The 20,192-nt window shown below is 39.4% G+C and overlaps 1 protein-coding gene across 5 annotated transcripts in view; it reads left to right on the forward strand.

Moving 5' to 3' along the window:
* Positions 1–20,192, forward strand: part of PTBP2 (polypyrimidine tract binding protein 2) — a 46,569-nt gene that overhangs the window by 9,680 nt on the left and 16,697 nt on the right. For 4 of the 5 annotated variants that reach the window (XM_080624246.1, XM_080624247.1, XM_080624248.1 and 1 more), the window contains exons 3-7: positions 3,584–3,659; positions 14,756–14,928; positions 15,319–15,462; positions 18,998–19,162; positions 19,243–19,353. In XM_080624246.1, coding sequence (XP_080480372.1) covers positions 3,584–3,659; positions 14,756–14,928; positions 15,319–15,462; positions 18,998–19,162; positions 19,243–19,353 — 669 coding nt within the window. The remainder of the gene's footprint in view (positions 1–3,583; positions 3,660–14,755; positions 14,929–15,318; positions 15,463–18,997; positions 19,163–19,242; positions 19,354–20,192) is intronic. The other variant, XM_080624250.1, reaches the window with a different exon arrangement.

Consider the following 20,192-nt stretch of genomic DNA (forward strand, 5'->3'; position numbering starts at 1 on the left):
GAAGATAGTTGGCAAAGACTTCTAAATAGTATAGTTTTGTTTAGCCTGGAAGGATAGTATGACTGGAATGACTTCCTGACATTACATAGCTACTTAATATAACTGATGATAGCATGAAGCTTCATAGTAGTCTGGTGGGGGAGGGAATCCAGAATCCTGCTACCTAAATCCAGCTTGTGTAGTGAAGAATTGTGAGTTAGCTGTGACAGTTAAAGAAAGGAGCTAGAAGATCTCCTTTATGTAATTCCACTGGTTGATGCCATACATGAACATGCTGGTCTCACACCACGAATGGAAATGTTCTCATGGGGTCAAGGATGTGATAACTTGGGCTTCCCTGAGAGGATATAGTGACTGCAACAAAATCGAGGTTCACTCACTGCAGGAAGTTAGTTTGGCAATTCCCCTGTTTATTTTGTGTAACAGTGTTTTGGCAGATGCTGGTTTCATGAAGAAGTGTTCTAGATAGGTCTGATCTGAATGAGAGTTCATCTGTCATTGAAGATTAATATACATTAATGTTCTTGAGATTGGCAGGAATAAAAATGCGGCATTGAAAACTTCTGCTGTTGAGGACTAGCTGTCAGGCGATGGCCTATTAATAGTACAATAGCAGTTTGTACTTCTTATTTTGTCCTTTATAATCTGCTTCCCTCGTGCTAAAATGGATATTCAGTTTGTCTCTACCATGTTGCTGTTGTAGGAACTATCCTTTACAGTCTATGCTGAAATAAAATCGCAGTGTTGTTTTCTGTTTGTCTGTTGTTTTAACTTAGATTTTATATTTCTGTGTGTTTGTGATCTTCAGTCTTGTTACACAAACTCAAACCTGCTTTGATTCTTTAGAACACAGCAGTTTGCACAGATGGGGAAAAGATTTAACTGAACATCGTTCTGGGATTTTGCGTTCTTCACTGAATCTGATTTACTGTGTTCTTCAGAGATCTGAGTTTAGTTTCCTTACCTCTGAAACACTCAAAAGAATTTACTCAAATAGGTTGAAAGGTTTCTTTGCTTTGCATGATTTGACTAGCAGAACTGGTATGCTTCAGAATAAGACTAGTGAATGTTCGAGATGCTTGGGGAATGGTTTATCATTCTGAAATCCATGTGTGAGAGAGCTGGGTGATGAAGAGCTTTGCCCTTGGAAACAAGATGCCAGTCCTTTTTGGCTTAGTGCTCACTAAAAGAAGATGCACATAAACCCAAAGCCAAGCACCCCAAACCACTAATTGCATAAAGCCTTCTCTCTGCTGAATAAATATAAGTAAAATAATTGTTTATGTCTGTGCTCTTACTCAGGAGGTGCTTGTGTCACATAGTATTACCAGTCTTAAAGGGAACATATTTGCTTACTTGAAATGCTTATATTGAACAGCTTTACCAGACAACTGTCATCTTAAGATAGCCCTTTTTGAGGTAAATGACAACTACCAGGCAGTTACTGCTTTTGATTTTGTAATTTAACTGCTCTGTGCCCAAGTACCTCCTGAATGAAGTGCAGAGGTATCTAGGCTGCTTAAGAACTGATAAGGAAAAGGAACAATGTATATTTAATTACTCTCATGGTAAGAGATACCTTTCTCTTTTCCCAGAAGCTTGGCAAATACGTTTGGGAGTGAGTTAGCAAAGGTTTGCTCTGCCTTTGTTGTTTCATGGTGAACTGGAAGAACATTCCATATCCAAACCTGGACATCTGTGGATCAGACTTGTGAACGCTGATTTGTGACAATAAAACAAATGTAGAATTGATGATACATGCCAGTATAAGGAATTCACATTTGCTTGCTCTTCTGGAACAAAACTGTTAGAACTTTTCCAAGTGTAATGACTAAATCTTGTGATTGACTCTGAATGTATTCATGACATTCAAAATGATGTTTCAAAATGAAAACTCTTCACTGTTCACGAAACATAAAAGTACAGTAACTTAATATCCACTCTGTTGAGTAATTTGTGCTCCTTTTGGATTCTTCTGCTGTGGGTTAAGAAATAAACAGCTTTTTGAAAGCCTGATTTACTAGGAACGAGATGTTCATGGAATCACTCTCGTGTGCTGTTAGTTAGCAGCTGCTGAAGTAACTTCTTGAAGCTGCAGACAACGAAAATTTGAGATATTTCAGAACTGTAAAGTTCCTGCAGGTTTGGGGAAGAGCATTCATTGTACTGGGGATACAATACGTAGTAACTGCTGTGCTATTGGAAATGAATGCCTAGCATATTAAGGGAAGAAAAAATGCTGCTGAGTTATCTTAATATGCTTGACTATGGACTGACTAAATCTCTGCTGCTAATTCTGCCTATTCAGTTGAGCTGTCCAGGCTACAGACAAGAGCTTCCAAACAAGGAAGGAACTGCTATTATCACTGAGTGAGCTAATACTGGTAGTAATCTTGAACTTTGCAGTATTCTAGCTGTGTAAATATTATATTAGGAAACTAGAACCAATGCCTGGGTTGGTGTATTATATTTGAAGTAGAAAGAAGGGCAGTCTAAATAATGTAGAGGTTCCGTAACTTCTCTAATTTGTTTCTCAGTTTTACCCAGCTACATCTGATTAGAGATCTGTACTTAGTTTGAGACACATGGTCCTTCTCATGAGCCTACTTAGTCTTGGTATCAGGTGTTACTCAGTTGTAAAGGAAATCTGTTGTTGATTTGATAGGCAGCTTTGTTGACTGCTGTGTACCCTTAAGAGCTTAGAGTATTCAGTAGGATTCTTCAGAGCTGATGTTGAAAACTGAGTAAGCTTTACTGGCTCTGTGTGTACAGTACACATACAGAAGCTCTTAAAAGTAGTATGTATTTCAGGTCTGAATTAAACTAACGTATTGTTCTGTGTATGAACACATACAGTGCACTATGATTAAATGGGAGAGGTTTGATTTTATGCATCTTGCAACCGTGCTGCCTAGAAAGGTGAGATCCTCCTGTTATTTTAGTGTGCAGTATTGAGGTGCCATGTAAACCACATTTGCTGACTATTCTTGAGATGCTGTTGGAATGTCCACAACAGGATGAAAACTACTGGGGTTTTTTTTTGCTTGGGGTTTTCAGTTTTGTTTTGGTTGGGCTTGTTTTGGTTTGTTTTTTTATAAATAGGGGTATTAGAACTGAGTTAAACACTGTATTTCTGTCTGTATAGATTTCCCTTTTAGTTTCAGCTAGAATCATGTAGTATGTACATATATTCCAATAGTAAACCAATAAGTGATTTTAAATGTGACTGAAATAGCCTAAATATATTTAATTCTAATAATATCTTAATTGGAAATGCTGGACACAATTATTATTCAGTTTTCGTTGTGTTTGGAGGTGGCTTCATTTCAGTGGTGGGTGAAACAACTGTGCTTAAGCTGCTCTTATGTCAAAGCTTGCCATGTAAATATACTGCTTTACTTGGATTTCAAGTTGTTGCACTGAACTGAAAAGAGGAAATCTGCCAAATTGGGAGAGGTTTGGTTGTGCTTGCTTAAGTTCTTCGAAAAGTTTTCCCTGTCAAACTGACATTTTTAATATCATCTTTAAAAAGTCACAAAATAGAGGAAAAAAAAAAAATCTCTTACTGTCTCTTTCTTTTTAGAGAGGATCTGACGAACTTCTTTCAGGCAGTGTACTCAATAGCCCGAACTCTAACATGAGCAGCATGGTAGTAACTGGTAAGTGACACCCTTTCAAAGGAGAAATCTATCATTTATACTTCGACTCATTTCCTATTTACAAGGGGAGAACACTGAAACCAGAATCTGTTGTGCTACAGAGGGATAAACTGTTGGCATGCTGTAGTGACCTTGTGTTTACTCACAAAGCTTGGGTATATGAGAAGAAGAATCCCATAAAACAAGAGATAACTTTCAGCTGTCTGTACGCTAAATTGTTGGTGGGTGATGGGATGAAGAATTACACTTGTCTTGCATAGCTGCCTTCAAAGTGAGGAATTGCAACTGCCAAGCAAAGGTAAACAGCTTAACAAACTCCAGGATGACCTACTTTTTCACACATGGACATCTGTGAGTCTGGGCATTGCAGGGCAGAACACTGCCAGTTTTATAACGTGGTGTGGATTCAGAGGAGCAGAGTTCTGCCCTGTTCTAGTTTAGACTGCTAAGGCAGGAAACTTCTGACTTTGCTCCTTCAGCCTGAGATTGCAGCGGTAGAATCTCAGAATGTCAGTGCAAAGTGGGCATGGTTGTTCTTTAGGCACATTGCTGCTGATGCTGGGTAGAAAGACTTCATGAATTGGCACACGCTAAAATGTCTTCTGTTGCAGTTGACACTTCTTTATGGTGAACATGCTTTGAGTTCGCTTGGAAGGCTTACTTCAGAGGTCTTTTGCTCTTCTCCCTCTCTCCCTAGGTGTGGAGGAATTGGTTCATGGCATCAGAGAGTGGTGCTGGGCTTTCCAAAGAATTGCCTGGTTCACTGCTTTAATCTGCCAGATCAATTTTCTGTCTTTGTACTGAGGAGTAGAGTAGCTGGTATTAGTAGCAGACTCTTTCCTTTTAACCTAATAGTAAAAGACTGGGATCTAGGGTGCAATTTCTTGTTACATTTAGGGTTGTGATGGCAGCTATTGCCAGGATGGGTAGTTCTGTGCTTTCTCATCCTACATCCTTAGCACAGGCAGAAACCCTCCCCCAACTCCACATGTTTCTTCTCCATTCTCTCTGGTGAAGTGCTCATACACTTGCTAATCCAGCAGTAAACTGTACTGCCAAAAAGTGTACTTTCCCTTGGAGCAACTTACTCATCAGTCCCGTGGCTGCACAGTTGCTAGATTCACTGTGGGATGGAGGAGTGTGGTGGAAGAAGAGAGGAGAACCACTTCCATTGGCAGTTCTATAACCAAAGGTGAAGAGATGATACTTCTTCGGAATAGCTCAAAAGTGGAATAGCTCAAAAGTGCATTCATAGCCATGTTAAAACTCCAGAGCATTTATCTCCCCTGCTTTTCTTACTTCCTTGTGCTTCTGAAGGAGCTCCCTTGTTTTTATTTTCTTGATGTCCTCTGCATTCCTGGATATTAGCGCTTCAGAGCTTTGCCTTACTTAAATGAGAAACTAGAATGAAAAGGAGTTTGGGTTGCATGTGTGTGAGGGTTTGGATTTGGGCAGTGGGAGGGAGAACACTGTCAACAGGACTATATCCTGAATGCTACCAAATTTTCTATAGGATTTAAGAGAAACTTTTAGTTCAGGAAAAGTAAGTGCAAGTGAGTATATCAAGGGGAAAAAACCTGAAATAAGAATGAATGTCATTACAAGTTTTCAGACCAAAAAATACAGAAGCTTGTTTAAGATACTCAGACTTTAAATAGAAATCCTTTTCATTTTAAGAGCTTTTTGAGGAGAAAAGAGTGCATTGATTCCTTTATGTGAACTTAGGAAGTTGATGTATTTAACAAATATGGTTTTGTTTCCCCCCTCTTTAAGTTGATTTAGGTTTTGGGTTTTGTGGGTGGTTTTTTGGAGGGGGTTAGTGTTGAGAGTTCTTTTCTTCTCAAAGAATAAGCATTTGTGAGAGGGTTTTCAAATTAATTGATTCGTTACATATTAAATAAAACCTTGATATGTCTCCAGGCATCCAGAACCATAACTGTCTTCTCAGAAACTCATTCACAAACAGCAGTGCTCGTGAGTAGTGGCCTGGTTTGTCTAGTATCAATTCCCTGTTAGAAAAGCTTCCATATTAATTGTGTAATATATAAAGGAGGTTGATGGCAAGCAATCCTAACCTAACAAAACCCCCTAATCTGAATGCAGTGTTCTAGTTAACGCCATTCTGTATAGAAGTCAGTGGAAAGGGGGCTAATTTGGATGGTTTTTTTGGTTTTAAGCAGTTTGTTGGGATTGTGATCAAATTTCTCTTCTGCCTCCCTGCCTTTTTTAAATGGCATTGAAAAACTCCTGTAGAGTAGGGTAAATACACAGTTCAGTGTTATTGCTGAATGTATCCTCCCAAAGCTGTCTTCTTATCATGGGACTGGAAGTAGTTTTTCTAACCTTACACAGTTTACAAGTTCACACTATAGACTTAGAAGTGATTAAATCTTAAATGGAAACCCATATGTTAATTTTTCCATACCCATCTGAACCCAGATGTGTTAAAGTATTCTTTATGTCTGAATTAATGTCTTCCTTTCGCTTCAGTTCTCTTGTTACTTTTCAGAAGAGTTTAAAACTTCCATGAACAGGTGATTTTTTGCTGTGGCGAAGGTTTGGTAGTGATGAATCTTCTCTAGGGCTCAGTAGAATCTGTACTCATTGGTTAAGTTCTTTGTAAAGGAGACAAATTGTAAAAATTGGCTTACTCTTAAAACTAATACTTGTTCTTGCCCTTTATTCTCAGAGTTTGGAAGTGTCATAATTTTATGAGACCTGGTCATTGTTTTCTGCAGGACACAGAATCCCAGAATCCCAGACTGGTTTGGGTTGGAAAGGACCTTAAAGCTCATCCAGTTCCAGCCCCCTGCCACGGGCAGGGACACCTCACACTAGAGCAGGTTGCTCCAAGCCCTGTCCAACCTGGCCTTGAACACTGCCAGGGATGGGGCAGCCACAGCTTCTCTGGGCATCCTGGGCCAGCGCCTCAGCACCCTCACAGGGAAGAGCTTCTGCCTTAGATCTAACCTGAACTGCCCCTGGTTCAGTGTGAACCCATCACCCCTTGTCCTATCGCTACAGTCCCTGATGCAGAGTCCCTCTCCAGCATCCTTGTAGCCCCCTTCAGATACTGGAAGCTGCTCTGAGGTCTCCACGCAGCAGACTGAAGAGCCCCAGTGTTCTGGTTTTGACCTTGGTGTTTTCAACATCTAATCCCGCTTCTCCAAACACATACCTAAGATGAAGAAAGAGTGTTTGTCTTTGTAGTCCTCGGAGCCTTATTGGTAAAGCACAGACAAAAAAACAGTTGTCACTAGCAGTGCCCTAGTAGGCCTGAATTTAGAGCAAGATCTTGTAGTTCACAGCCTCATTTCTTACGAAGTACCTACCGTAAAACTATTTTTATAATGTTTTCAATATTAATTATATTAATTATTAATATAAATAATATTAATTATATTTTTATATTATTATAATGCCTACTGTATTATTAATTACTAAATGCCTACTGTAGAAACCAAGTTTTAGGGGTGAGACTGGAGATGTTTTTCAATATGCTTATCTTATCCTTTTATCATGGTAACAGTTCCAGTAGGGTTTTTGTTAATACTGTAATACTTTCATGCTTTTATGAATGCTCTTGCTCTAATTCTCGTTCTTAGAGAAAGGCATGAAAGGTGCCTGCTTTTGCTGCCCTATAGGCAGTTTTATATATGAATCCCACTCTACTTTTGGTGAAAGAAACTTGCAGAATTGTTGGGCTAACATTTAGTTTGCATTCTTATTGATTATTGAACCACTGGCAATTTAATGATATAGAATTAAGGAAGATGCTATCATGTTTGACTGCTGTCCAGAAGACATTGCTCAAAGTACAAGGCAATACTGGAGCATTTTCTAACCAGCTTTGTCATCGTTATCCATCCTACAGACTGTATAGATGAAATTGGCAGTGTGTTTTACTGGGATTCACTGCAAGTCAAGTGACTGTCTTAAGTTCCTCATGTGTCTTTTGCAAAAGAACAGCCTTAAACGAAAGCCAAAGTTGGGTAACTGAGGATGACTTCCACGTGAGTTCTGGTACCACATAGTTCTGATCTTGTATTTCCTGCTTTAGACATAATTTGATTACTGTCCTTATTGTTGTCACATTTCATTTCAGTTAAGCATTTCTATTTAAACATTCAAGGTTATTTTTCCTTTTCCTGAATGAGTTTGGGCAGTATGGCAGAACATCAGTCTGCAAACACTGAGGAAACAATCCCATCTACTAGCTCACACCTTGTTGCAAGGGAGGCCAGCTTGTCATGTTTTAGGTCAGCATTAGATGTTTGACGTTTCTGACATTGGTAAGTTGAAGTTGCATTGTCAAAACCACGGACCTGCTACTTCTTGAACTACTCCTAGTGTTTTCCTTCACCTTTCCTGAAAATGTTGTCAATGTTTCTATAAGAATCTTGCCTGGTTTGACCTCTTTAGGGAGCACAACCATCTTGTAAAGATCTGTGAACTGACTGGTTTTGTTCTGATGCCCAGCAATGACTGCAGAGGCAGTTCAGGTAAACTACAGTATGATTTGGTAATGGGATTCTGAGAAAGCAGAGCTGAAGCCAAGATATTTCATACGTTTTTTTTTGCCTCTGCATGTTTTTAAAGTCATTAGTTACGTATTCATTAATGTTTATGTCACCTGTAGTGACAGAACAAGGGGTGATGGGTTCAAACTGAAACAGGGGAGGTTCAGGTTAGATCTAAGGCAGAAGCTCTTCCCTGTGAGGGTGCTGAGGCGCTGGCACAGGGTGCCCAGAGAAGCTGTGGCTGCCCCATCCCTGGCAGTGTTCAAGGCCAGGTTGGACACAGGGGCTTGGAGCATCCTGCTCTAGTGGAAGGTGTCCCTGCCCATGGCACGGGGTTGGAACTGAATGACTTTAATGTCCTTTCCAGCCCTTGTCCTATCAGTACAGTCCCTGATGAAGAGTCCCTCTCCAGCATCCTTGTAGCCTTCAGACACTGGAAGCTGCTTTCAGATCTCTGCACAGCTTCTCATACACATCAAAGTAAAATTGGGTATTAGTTAACATTAATGATGCCTAAACATAGGTAATTTACTTCTGAAGCTTGCAAATTGATTACAGTTAGTAATAATTGGAAAGATCTGAAGGAGGACAGTACATGTGATTGGAAAGTATAAGAATTTAATACTAGGCTATAATTTAAATTTCTCTACAGATATACATAGGTGTGTGGATGTGGATGAACTAAATTAATGGTTGGACTCAATGATCTTAAAGGTTTTTTCCAACCTAGTTGATTCTGTAATTCTGTTCTATGAGTCTATAAATGTTAATGCTTTGAATGTATCTTCTTAGAAATTAAGAAACCTTAAAAATCAAACAAAACTCCCAAACCTTCAGAAAGCCTCAGGATCAAAGAAATAAATAGTGGCTATTATTATTAATTTAGCTAATTTCCCGTTGTTCTGTTCCTGCAGGCCCTTGTCTAAAGTCCCTCTCAAATGAAGCTCATTTCCTGCTAGGTGATATTCTTTGTACTATTCTAATATTGATTGGTCAAGATTTTCCTTTGCACATTGCCCATGTACATGGTAAAAATCCACCTATTACTACTGGTTAATGCTCTAGTTCAAGTGGTGAGATTTCCACACTGTAGTAATTAATGGCAAGGGTAATGGGGTATAAAGTGCTTGGAAATATAAAGTGTTGCAGAACACACTTCTGCTCCCCAAACCCTAAAACTACAAGAAAAAAATCCACCAATCAAAAAGCATAAGGAAAACTGAATATCTAACCTTTTAATTGTAACATTAACAAATTAGCCCTCAGAGAACTTTGTGTTCTTCATGTCTTTATCTTATTTTTGAGTGTAGGATCTCCTTTTTTTATGTTCTTTCTCCCAAACACTTCAAAGACCAAAGGTCTCCTCTTCCTGTGTTCTGTTTGTGTCATCAGGCTGGGTATATATATTTAAAAACCTCAGAAACAAAACCACAGTGTTTTTTCTGTAGCTGGTGGTTTTATGCAGATGATTGTGTTCAGTAGCCACTGCAATATTAAATCTTTCTGTCTGGTCATGATCCCCATTTATAAACTGTAAGGGGGCTACAAGGATGCTGGATAGGGAATCTTCATCAGGAACTGTAGCGATAGGACCAAGGGGTGATGGGTTCACACTGAAAAGGCCAGGTTGGACACAGGGGTTTGGAGCAACCTGCTCTAATGGAAGGTGTCCCTGCCCGTGGCACGGAGTTGGAACTGGATGATCTTAACTTCCTTTCCAACCCAAACCAGTCTGTGAGCCTATGAATCTATTACTCCATTGCTTTTCTCTTGGTCAGATGTTTACTGTATGGATATGTCTTACGTTCTGCTTGTTGGCAGCATTAGATTTCATATATATCAGCTAATGTGAAACAAGAAGTGCTTTCTACAATAGCCACAGCAATGGCTAATACTAGTAGTAAGCTTCTTTCGTGTATAAACTGAAATGAAAGGATGGAGTAAATATTTCGGAAAAGCTTAAGTATTTACATTTGGGTTTGTAGTTGCTTGTTGTTCTGGACTTGACAGTTGTGAAACAGAGACTGACTCCTGCAAAACGGATGTTTATTAACCAAGGGTTTCAATAGTGCAGAGAAACAGGGGCCCAAAATCAGCATCTTGTGATGAATTTTTAACATATTTTCCCTTTATTTCCAGGAAATGATAGGTGAAAGCAACTTTTTACTGGATGCAGAATCTCTGCACGTAGCTGCATAGTTACAGTACTATATCGGGATATTTTTGAATATAAAAGAAGGTTATTGTAAAGAAAAATCACACATCTAAAAGGCTTTATATAGTTTCATGGTTAATGATGTAATTTTGGCCACAGAATGCTTTTGAGAGGGGTTTTTTTATTACTGTTTTTCAAGAAACACATAAATTGTGTGCAAAGAGAAACTCCTTCTGGATGAAATCTTACTACAGTGTGTTTCCAAAAGTAGTTACCAGCAGGAAGTGAGTTACTCGCTGTTTGCCAAGAGTTAGGCTGAACTTCAAGCTCAGATTTTCTCCGTTGAATCTTCATAGCTTGAACCATTGAATGCCACAGGCTCATAGTATGCCTGGTGTACATTCCGCTTAATTTTATTGCTTGTTTGGATAGGTTTCTGTGTGTAATAATATAGGAGTTTCTAACAAAAAATGCCAGAGTCCAAAGTTGTGTAGATAACAGCTATTCGTAGGCTTTGTCAACTCCTAAGCATTCTACTTGATTTATGCTAAATGGAAGGACCTCTGTGCAACAGGGATGTGGCTTAGGTATCAGTTATGCTTAGGCTGGAATATCCTGTTTAGTTAGGAGAATAATACTTTGAACATCATCAGTACAGAGGAGATTTTGTTAGAAATGGACAACTGATGTCCCATGGAACTTGGATTTTTCTTCTCTTTGGTGCAGAGCCAAAGAGGGTTTACCTCAGTGCAGTGGCTGTTACAGAACAGGTTTAGTTTCTTTGTTTTGGGGTTTCTTTGCAGTCTGAAATGACTATAACCATCCCTGGAGGTATTTAAAAGATGTGTATATGTGGTGCTTGGGGACATGGTTTAGTGGTGGACTTGGCAGTGTTAGGTTTATGGTTGGACACGGTGATCTTTTAGTGTGAGGTGTCCCTGCCCATGGCAGGGGAGTTGGAACTAGATGATCTCAAGGTCCTTTCCATCCCTAAACTGTTCTATCTTAAAGGTCTTTTCTGAGCTAAATGATTCTGTGATCCAGGGTTAGATTTTTGATTTTGTTATTTTAACTCTATATTTAAGGCTGTAACTTAATAGATGAACTAACGCTAACGCTGTGTTTGGGTCGTGCTGTTCTCACAGTGATTTTTATTTGTTCCCCTAATATGGATATTGTAAGCATGATGTTCTTCAGTCCTTTATATTTGTTTAAGGTGTTAGTAGCAAGAGGTTTGAATTGGATCAGGCTTTTCAGGTCTGGTGAAAGCCAAGCTTACCTGATGAAATAGCTCCTTGCCAATAAGCTTATAGTTTAGTAACAGTTCCTCAGTAGTAGTAGTTAGTAGTTCTTAGAGATTCATGGAATCAACTAGGTTGGGAAAGACCTTTAAGATCATCAAGTCCAGCCTTTACCCCAGGACTGTGAGGTTTCCCCCTTCACCATCCCCTTGATGCAGCAAAAGTTGAAGAACTGTGTGGAATGCAAATGATAAACCCAGTTATTCAGGTAATACAGTAATTATTAAAGGAACGCTTCTTTGCATATTCATCTATTGGAGTGATTCTATCTGGCTAGGGATGCTTTTTTTAGTAACATTGGGGGTTACCTAAAGCTGAATCCAAATACAAGCTGTAGTTTAACAAAAACCTCCTTAAACTCTTGGACGTTATGCTGTGGAAAAGTTAATCTGTCCAAATGGTATGTTGAAAACCACACACAAGATAACACAGTCTGTAAGAACTGATCTCATGGTGCATACTTTTTTGGTGATGTAGTAAAACCAGAGGTTTCTTAATCAGTTTCAGAAAATCTTGTGGTTTAAAGCCTGGATTTTCACTTTCTCATTTCTCATTGTGGATATTTCATATTTAGCTTTTGAAACTTATATGAATTCAGATTATTTAGAAAGCTTAAGTCTGACAGGCACTGGAAATCTAGTTCCAGTATCACTGCAAGTCTCTTGTTCCTTGCAAGTTTGTGTGTAATGTGTTGCCTGTAATACATTGTGAAGCCTGACAAACATTACAGTGTTTTCTTCTAGTTTTTTGGTAGAGATTTAAATTGAGGACTAGGGAAGACTGTTGTGTGATGAGCCTCAGCTGAAAAAGAAAAGGACATTTTCTGTCTTTGAGGATTAAGTGCTCTAGTGTGTCATTTTGCTACCTGGAAGCCCAGTCTCACTATGTTTACCAAAGGGATAGAGGTTAGAGCCTTGGATAGACTAACAGTGGACTTCAGATCCTAGTACACATTGTGGTGTCTGACATTTTATTCTGTGTTCCATCACAGTTTGGCCTTCTGTGCAGCAAACCAGCATAAAATGCCTACTATTGCATGGATTTGACCCCTTCTAGCCTTGGCAGTTGGAGGTAACTGCTAGGTGGATTTCGAGCCTTTCCAATGTAGTTAGGTTTGGGTTGTTTTGGCTGCTATTGAAATTGGAAGAGGCCTAGAAAATGTTCTGCGGTGCAAGACTTTTGAAAAAACTCAGTTTTGGAATCTTTTTTGGAGGGGAGAGGAAGTGAAGGGATGACCTGCCTCTAAGCCAGCCTATTTTTAACAAAGAGAATAGCTTGAATTTTACATTTAGCTAAATCTGAAGATAAATAGCTGAAGTGAAAGGTAGAAACATTCAAAGTAGAGGCTTAGCTGTTAGAAAAGGATGGAAGGGAGTGGTGGAAACAGTTCCTGATGTATAGATCTATCCTTTTCCCATTAATTCCTTTAATGGAAGTGTGGAGAATGGCCTTATCCTTGAAAAAGGAAGACGTATGTTCACAGGTTTAGTCAGAGACCCTGAGTTTGCCGATTTTCCTAATACTATTGAAAAGGTACTTAAATGTCATACCTGGTTTGGCTTTTCAGATCCACATCTGGAGTGTGGATGTTTTTGACTTGTAAAAATAAGAGTCCATTTATTCTGTGTTTTAACATGGAGTAAATTGGCTTGGCTAAGGTAAATGGAGCTGAGAACTTGAATTCTTCTTTCTGTGCTCAAGTTGGTCATAAATGAATGTGATGCTTTTACACAGAGAACAAGATTAGGTAGAAATGACTTTCCTGGCACCAGTTCAGCGTGAGATTCTGTAGTTACAGCTGAGTGAGAACTGAAGACTTCTCCATTCACTTCTCTCTGCAAATTGCAGCCATCAACTTTCTCACAAGGATTTAACACCTGTAAATGCTTCCTATTGATTTCCCTCACACTCCCCTTCCCCCATTTATTGTTTCTGCTTTTGTAGTGAGTAAATAAAAGTAGTCCTGTACTTTTTAGTTAGTTATTTATTAATCCTCTTTGGTAGAAGCCCTCAAGAATTTGAACCCTAATAATGACAAGTCTTTTTCTCCTAGTCACAGTTGATGTGGGTTGTTTTGGAAATACATGGGGCTATTCAAGTGCTCTTCTAATATGTAATCAGAGATTGAGTAGCTCATGCGCTGACTTGCATGCTTTACAGCCAGAAGTAGGAAAAGGGAAGTCTTAGCACTTGCTTCTCTCATATGTAATTGTGTTCTGATTTCCAGCATTGATGAATTCATTAATATCCATACATCTTCGGACAGTGTTGTACTTTAGCTCTTGACTCTAATGGTTACTCCACTTATGTATTTGTAGGCAGTGGTTGTATATTCCAAAGCAACACTTCTTCCATCCAACTGGCTAGGAACTGCAGCTGGAATTTTGTACAAGAATTCTGGACAGCATTCCTAATAATACCTTTCAGGTGCTTTGAACAATGATGTTAATGCTTCCCTGCTTCTGCTAGGAAAGTCTGTTCTGGCTCTTCCCATGCTCCCTTCCCCTGTGTTGGCTGCATGATGTTTATTAGTTGGTTTTTATCTGTCAGGGAGCTTGTAGTTCCTAATGGATGGTTTTGCTCTTGGTCCTTAAATTCTGAGGCTCAGGATTTCATCAGATGGTTGCAGTATCAGTCCTCTGAGTCATCCCCTAGTGTGATCCTTCTCAGCATTAGTAATGCTCCCCCTCTTGCTTTGATACTTCTCCACTTTCTGTGTCTGGTTCCTTAGTGCAAACAACCCTTAAAAGTTCCTCTTAGAAGCTCTTCTGGTAACTCTTCACCACCATTTTTCTCCTGAAAAACAAAATTCTGGGTAACCTCAAATTGTTGGGGTTTTTTTTAATAGAATTTACAGTTCTTATGCAAGCCCTTCTGAGTCATCATTAATACTCTTGCATGGTATTACATGAGATACTTCACTGAAAGAGATGGAAAGGATTTGAGGTAGTCTTGAACACACCTTTTCTGAAGCTGTAACATCTGCCTCTTCTGAATTTGTTCTGAACCCTTGACTTCTGTTTAGATCCAGCTAAGAGGTGGCTTACTGAAAAGTGATATTTCTAATGAAAACCATTTTATCAGTCAGCTTTTCACATCTAGTCTGACTCTGTCTTTCAGCAAATGGTAATGACACCAAGAAATTCAAAGGGGAAGACAAACTGGATGGGGCTCCTTCTCGTGTTCTTCATATCAGGAAACTGCCTGGGGAAGTGACAGAAACAGAAGTTATTGCTTTAGGTTTACCTTTTGGTAAGGTGACCAACATCCTGATGCTGAAAGGGAAAAATCAGGTAACTTGTTGCTTTCTATTTTTCACTATGCTTTCTGTGTAATTTCAAAACATGCTGTTAAAATGCTCTTGAAATAAGTCATAGAACAGTAAGTATTAACACCAAAAAGCCTTAATTTTTCCTTTTTATGAACTTATACTGTCTTCAAGTAAATTATGGGGGGAACAGGATATGGTGGAACTGCATATAGCAAAAAGTTAACTGTGAGAGAAATAGTCCCTCATCTTCAGAGGTGAAGTTTTGGACTGGTAAACTTGGTATATAGCGAATGACATCTGAAAACTGGTATTTGTTACTGTGTGTTGTCCAGTGCTTTAAATGTTTTATATATGTTGCTAATATGACTATTATCTGCCTTGTAAATACTGAAAAGTAACTGTTTAATCACAGGCATTTTTGGAACTTGCCACAGAAGAAGCAGCTGTCACCATGGTGAATTACTACTCTGCGGTGACGCCTCATCTTCGGAACCAACTTATCTATATCCAGTATTCCAATCATAAAGAGCTGAAGACTGATAACACACTTAACCAGGTATGTTTACTGCTCTGTGGTATTACAAATGCAGGCAGAAAATGAGGCTAAGTATGTATTCTTGGCTTATGTAGCATATGTTTAAATCAGTTAGTTTTGTCCACATTCTAATGCTACTGTTCTCTTCCCTATGATCATTCTGTTTTGTGACATTGAAGGGGATAGGCTTTCTGTGTGATCTTTCCGTTATGATGAAATCTGGAGAGGGACTTTTGACAAGGGCATTGTCGTGGTTTAAGCCCAGGCCGTACATCAGAACCACGCAGTCCACTTCCTCCCCCACCTTCCTTCCCCCTGCTCCTGGAGGGACGGGGAGGAGAATCAAAAGAATGCAACTCCCACGGGTTGAGATAAGAGCAGTTTAATAACTAAGGTATAACACAAATCACTACTGCTACCACCAATAATAATAATGATAAAGGAAATAACAAGGGAAGAGAATACAACACCTCACCGACCAATAACTTGCCCCCACCCCACCGTGATCCAGCCCTTCCGGGGACCCTCAGTTCTACATCCTGGGCATGACGTGCTGTGGTATGGAATACCTCTTTGGCTAGTTTGGGTCAGGTGTCCTGTCCCTGCTTCCTCCTGGCTTCTCCTCCTCCCTGGCAGAGCATGAGACTCACAAAGTCCTTGGTCAGGGTAAACGTTCTGACCAGCAACTGAAAATATTGGTTTTATCAGTATTATTCCCAGGCTGAAAGTCAAAACCACAGCGCTGCACCAGCTACTAAGAAGAGGAAAAAGTGACTGCTGCTGCTGAACCCAGGACAGGCATGTAGTGATAGGCCAAGGGGAATGGTTTTAAACTGACGGTGGGGACACTGAGATTAGATAAAAGGCAGAGGGGGTGTGAGGGGTGTGAGGTGCTGTCACAGGGTGCCCAGAGAAGCTGTGGCTGCCCCATCCCTGGCAGTGTTCAAGGCCAGGTTGGGCACGGGCTTGGAGCAAGCTGCTCTAGTGTGAGGTGTCCCTGCCTGTGGCAGGGGTTGGAACTGGATGAGCTTTAAGGTCCCTTCCAACGCAAACCAGTCTGGGATTCTATGATAGCTTTTAGAAACAATAGTAATCTGTTGAAAGACATCTTGCTTCAGATTTAGTATTGATTTTCTTGTTGATGCTTCTAAACTGAAAAGTTAGAATCTTGTGATAGTTTGGCTGCTAAATGTACTTTTTAAAAATTGAGGGGTTTTGTGTTCCCTAAAATGTCACTGATAAAGGAAAATAAATGCCTTCATTTACTTAGAGGATGAATTCTGTCTGCATATCTAGTGGATGGACAGAGTCCTTTAAGAAGCTTTCTCTTGGGTTGTCCTCTGGCTTCTGTGCAAACCACTTTTTGTACTCCATGTGTCTGATGTAGAGGATGTGCTGACTTTTCAACAGCTTTTATGCCACCATACACATTAATACTCAACTTGAACATATTCCCAGTGTTTCAGGTCTTTATTTCTTTAGTTTCAAACTAAATAATAGGAATAGATACTTGGCAGTGAGTATTCTGTTACTAGTGTCTCCAAGGCATTCTGTACAACACAAGGTGGTTGGATATTCTTTTGTTTGTAAAGAAAAATAAAGGTGGTGCAGATGTTGCTTTAGTCTTCCTTTGGTTTGGATTTGAAATTGTCTTTGTTTCTGGATGTTCAAGCAAGAAGATATAAAGAAGTCGGGATGTTAGTGCATGGAACTGGAAAGATAAAAGAATTTGAAGAGGAGTGCAAGTGTCTTAGCTATAAAGAAGATAAAAAACCTTTAAAAATAATGAAAGTAGGGAAGATTCCATTAAGCTGTTTTCTGAATTCCTCAATAATAGCAGCTTCCAGGACTGTTTTCAGTTCTGTACGTGGAATGAATTGGCTGTGAAGAAAATTTAAATGGTCCATTTTGAGTATGTTTTCTCTCAGCTCTGTAATTCCATGTAAATCCTTTTCCTGTGAGACATCAAAACACTTGAGAGGAGCATTTAAACTCCTTTAAACCAACCATTTCTTGCCTTGTGTTGTCTGATATGTAGATTCAGGAATCAAGATGATAGTGACTTCTGTAACTGTAATCCTCTTCAATCATTATGGGTTTAGTCTTTCTGCACAGACATTACAACCTTTAGAAAGAAATAAATACTACATTTAGAAAGACATAAATATTATATTGATTATATCCTTACTTGGTAATGTTAAGTCCTGTATTCCTTCATGTATTCACATTAACTTTAGTGGAATAAAGTATGATGCATAAGCATAGATGGATAGCGCTGACAAGGGTTAGATGTTCAAACTGACTTCACAGATTCCGGTTCTTTTGATTATACAGTCACTTGAAGGAGTGTGTTTTAATTCCCATGCGCTTCTCCTGTGCTTACAGAAGGAATAGGAATTAATCATGCAACTTGGCCCAGTATTTGGCCAGCTTGAAAGTTATGTATTTCATGCATTAGGGAACAACAATCCTGTTTGTTATCAGAAGATGTTTTTACAGTTACAGTGCTGTTAAGTGTAGAGGTAAATCTTGTTTTCCCAACTAGGGTTCACCAGGTCTCTGTGTTTTTGTTTTGTTTCCCCCCCGCCCCTTTTCCTTACTCATTGGTTCCTTTCAGTATGAGGATTATCATGTAAGTTGTAAGCTATGAAATTGTGCAGTAGCTCTAATACCTTTAAAATATGCAGTATATGTTCATATGGTGGTTATTACTTTTACCTGGCATGCTCACCCGTCTCTGTTTTGTATTGTTTGCTTCATAAGGCTCCTGCAATGAAAGCATTAAATGGAACCCCTTTTTCCTGCACTTCTTCTGTCTCAGAAAAAGACATCTTTCTGATCCTGTCAGTTTGGGCAGTGGAAGTAGTGACATAGCTGTGTGACTTTGTGCTATCATCATGTGGTTACCTTTGGATTTCTAAAGCCCTGCTTGTGTTTAAACACCCCAAAATCCCCACACATAAGAGGATTTTGTTCTTCTGAAAGAGGGTGGATAACAAACACCAGTTTGTTTTACCTCTCTGTGGATACTACTTCCTGACATTTGTCAGCCTTGTGTATGATTCCACTGTGTTAAAGCTGAGAAGTTTAGAAGTGTTAGCTTAGTCTTAGCCCTTCCTATCAGAGTTCTAAAATGGCAGGGAAATGTGAACTGTAATAGAATCTCCTGGAAAATAGGTTCAGTCCTGCTGGTTTCTATAGGCCTATGGGTTTTTTGTTGGGTTTTGGTTTTTATTAAAGGAAAGAAAAAGAAAGAATCTTGAAACCTACAAAATCCTCACTTCATCCTTACTAGTGCAAGTAGGATTGATTGATACCAGTGCCATTTGAAGCCCCTCTTTACTGTGACATAAGGGTTAATTGATGTTTTCATTTGTCTCTTCTCACAGAGTTGAACTGCATTGCACTTACGTTGTGTTCTGTCTGTAGCTCTCAGTTTGAAATCAGTGGCCAGTTTTCTGTTTCTGGAGTTAACTATATAAATATTGCTAATTAATTTTTAGCTATCATCTTGAAATATTAACCAAGCTGTCTTGCCTTGTCTTTTGTTTCGAAGCGGGCCCAAGCTGTTCTTCAGGCAGTGACAGCTGTGCAGGCAACAAATGCTCCCATTAGTGGGACCGCTGTTAGTGAGAGTGCAGTGACTCCAGCTCAGAGTCCGGTACTCAGAATAATCATTGACAATATGTACTATCCAGTAACCCTGGATGTTCTCCATCAGGTAAGCCAAATTTCTTTTGAATTCGAGCTCTCGTTTGGGAGGAACTTTGTGTGTAAAACTTTCACCATGTTTCTTGGCAGATATTTTCTAAATTTGGTGCTGTATTGAAGATAATCACATTCACAAAGAATAACCAGTTTCAAGCTTTACTGCAGTATGGTGATCCAGTAAATGCACAGCAAGCAAAACTAGTAAGTAGAGTTTTCTTTTAAGGCTGGAGACCTTCCTGTGCTAAATGTTTGGAAGATGTTAATATGACAAGTACTGACCTTAGTAATGTGTCATACTCCTCCACCCCTTGTGTGAATTCTTTAAGATGAAAAAATAATTGTGAGGTATGATATTACTGTTGCATAAAGTCAGTGTTTGAAGATACTATGTGTAAGGATTCTATGTCTAAAGATTTGTATACATCTATAATTATGACTAAATATAATACATCATATAATATTTGTATACATCATATTTGTATACATCATATAATTATGACTGCCATAGTGCAGATGTCAACAAGCAGTAAAAATGCGGGCTGTGATGTTGGTGCAGAATTAATTCACTCTAAGCAGGAAATTCTGTAAGACAGAATCATAGAAAAGTAGGGTTGGAAAGGACCTTAAAATCATCCAGTCCCAACCCCTGCCACGGGCAGGAACACCTTCCACTAGAGCAGGTTGCTCCAAGCCCCTGTGTCCAACCTGGCCTTGAACACTGCCAGGGATGGGGCAGCCACAGCTTCTCTGGGCACCCTGTGCCAGCGCCTCAGCACCCTCACAGGGAAGAGCTTCTGCCTTAGATCTAACCTGAACCTCCCCTGTTTCAGTTTGAACCCATCACCCCTTGTCCTATCGCTACAGTCCCTGATGAAGAGTGAATTCTTGTTGCTAGATCCTTTCTAACCATCAAAACAAAGATGTAATTTGTGGATTGGGTAGAGATCTATAGAAGTATTTAAAGTATCCTAAAAAAAATTACCTAGAGCTCATTATAACCATAAATGTCCAGAAGAGAGAGTGCAGTCTTACTCATGGGG

The sequence above is a fragment of the Psittacula echo genome (genome assembly GCF_963264785.1).
Source record: "Psittacula echo genome assembly, chromosome: 7".
NCBI classification, from domain to species: domain Eukaryota; kingdom Metazoa; phylum Chordata; class Aves; order Psittaciformes; family Psittacidae; genus Psittacula; species Psittacula echo.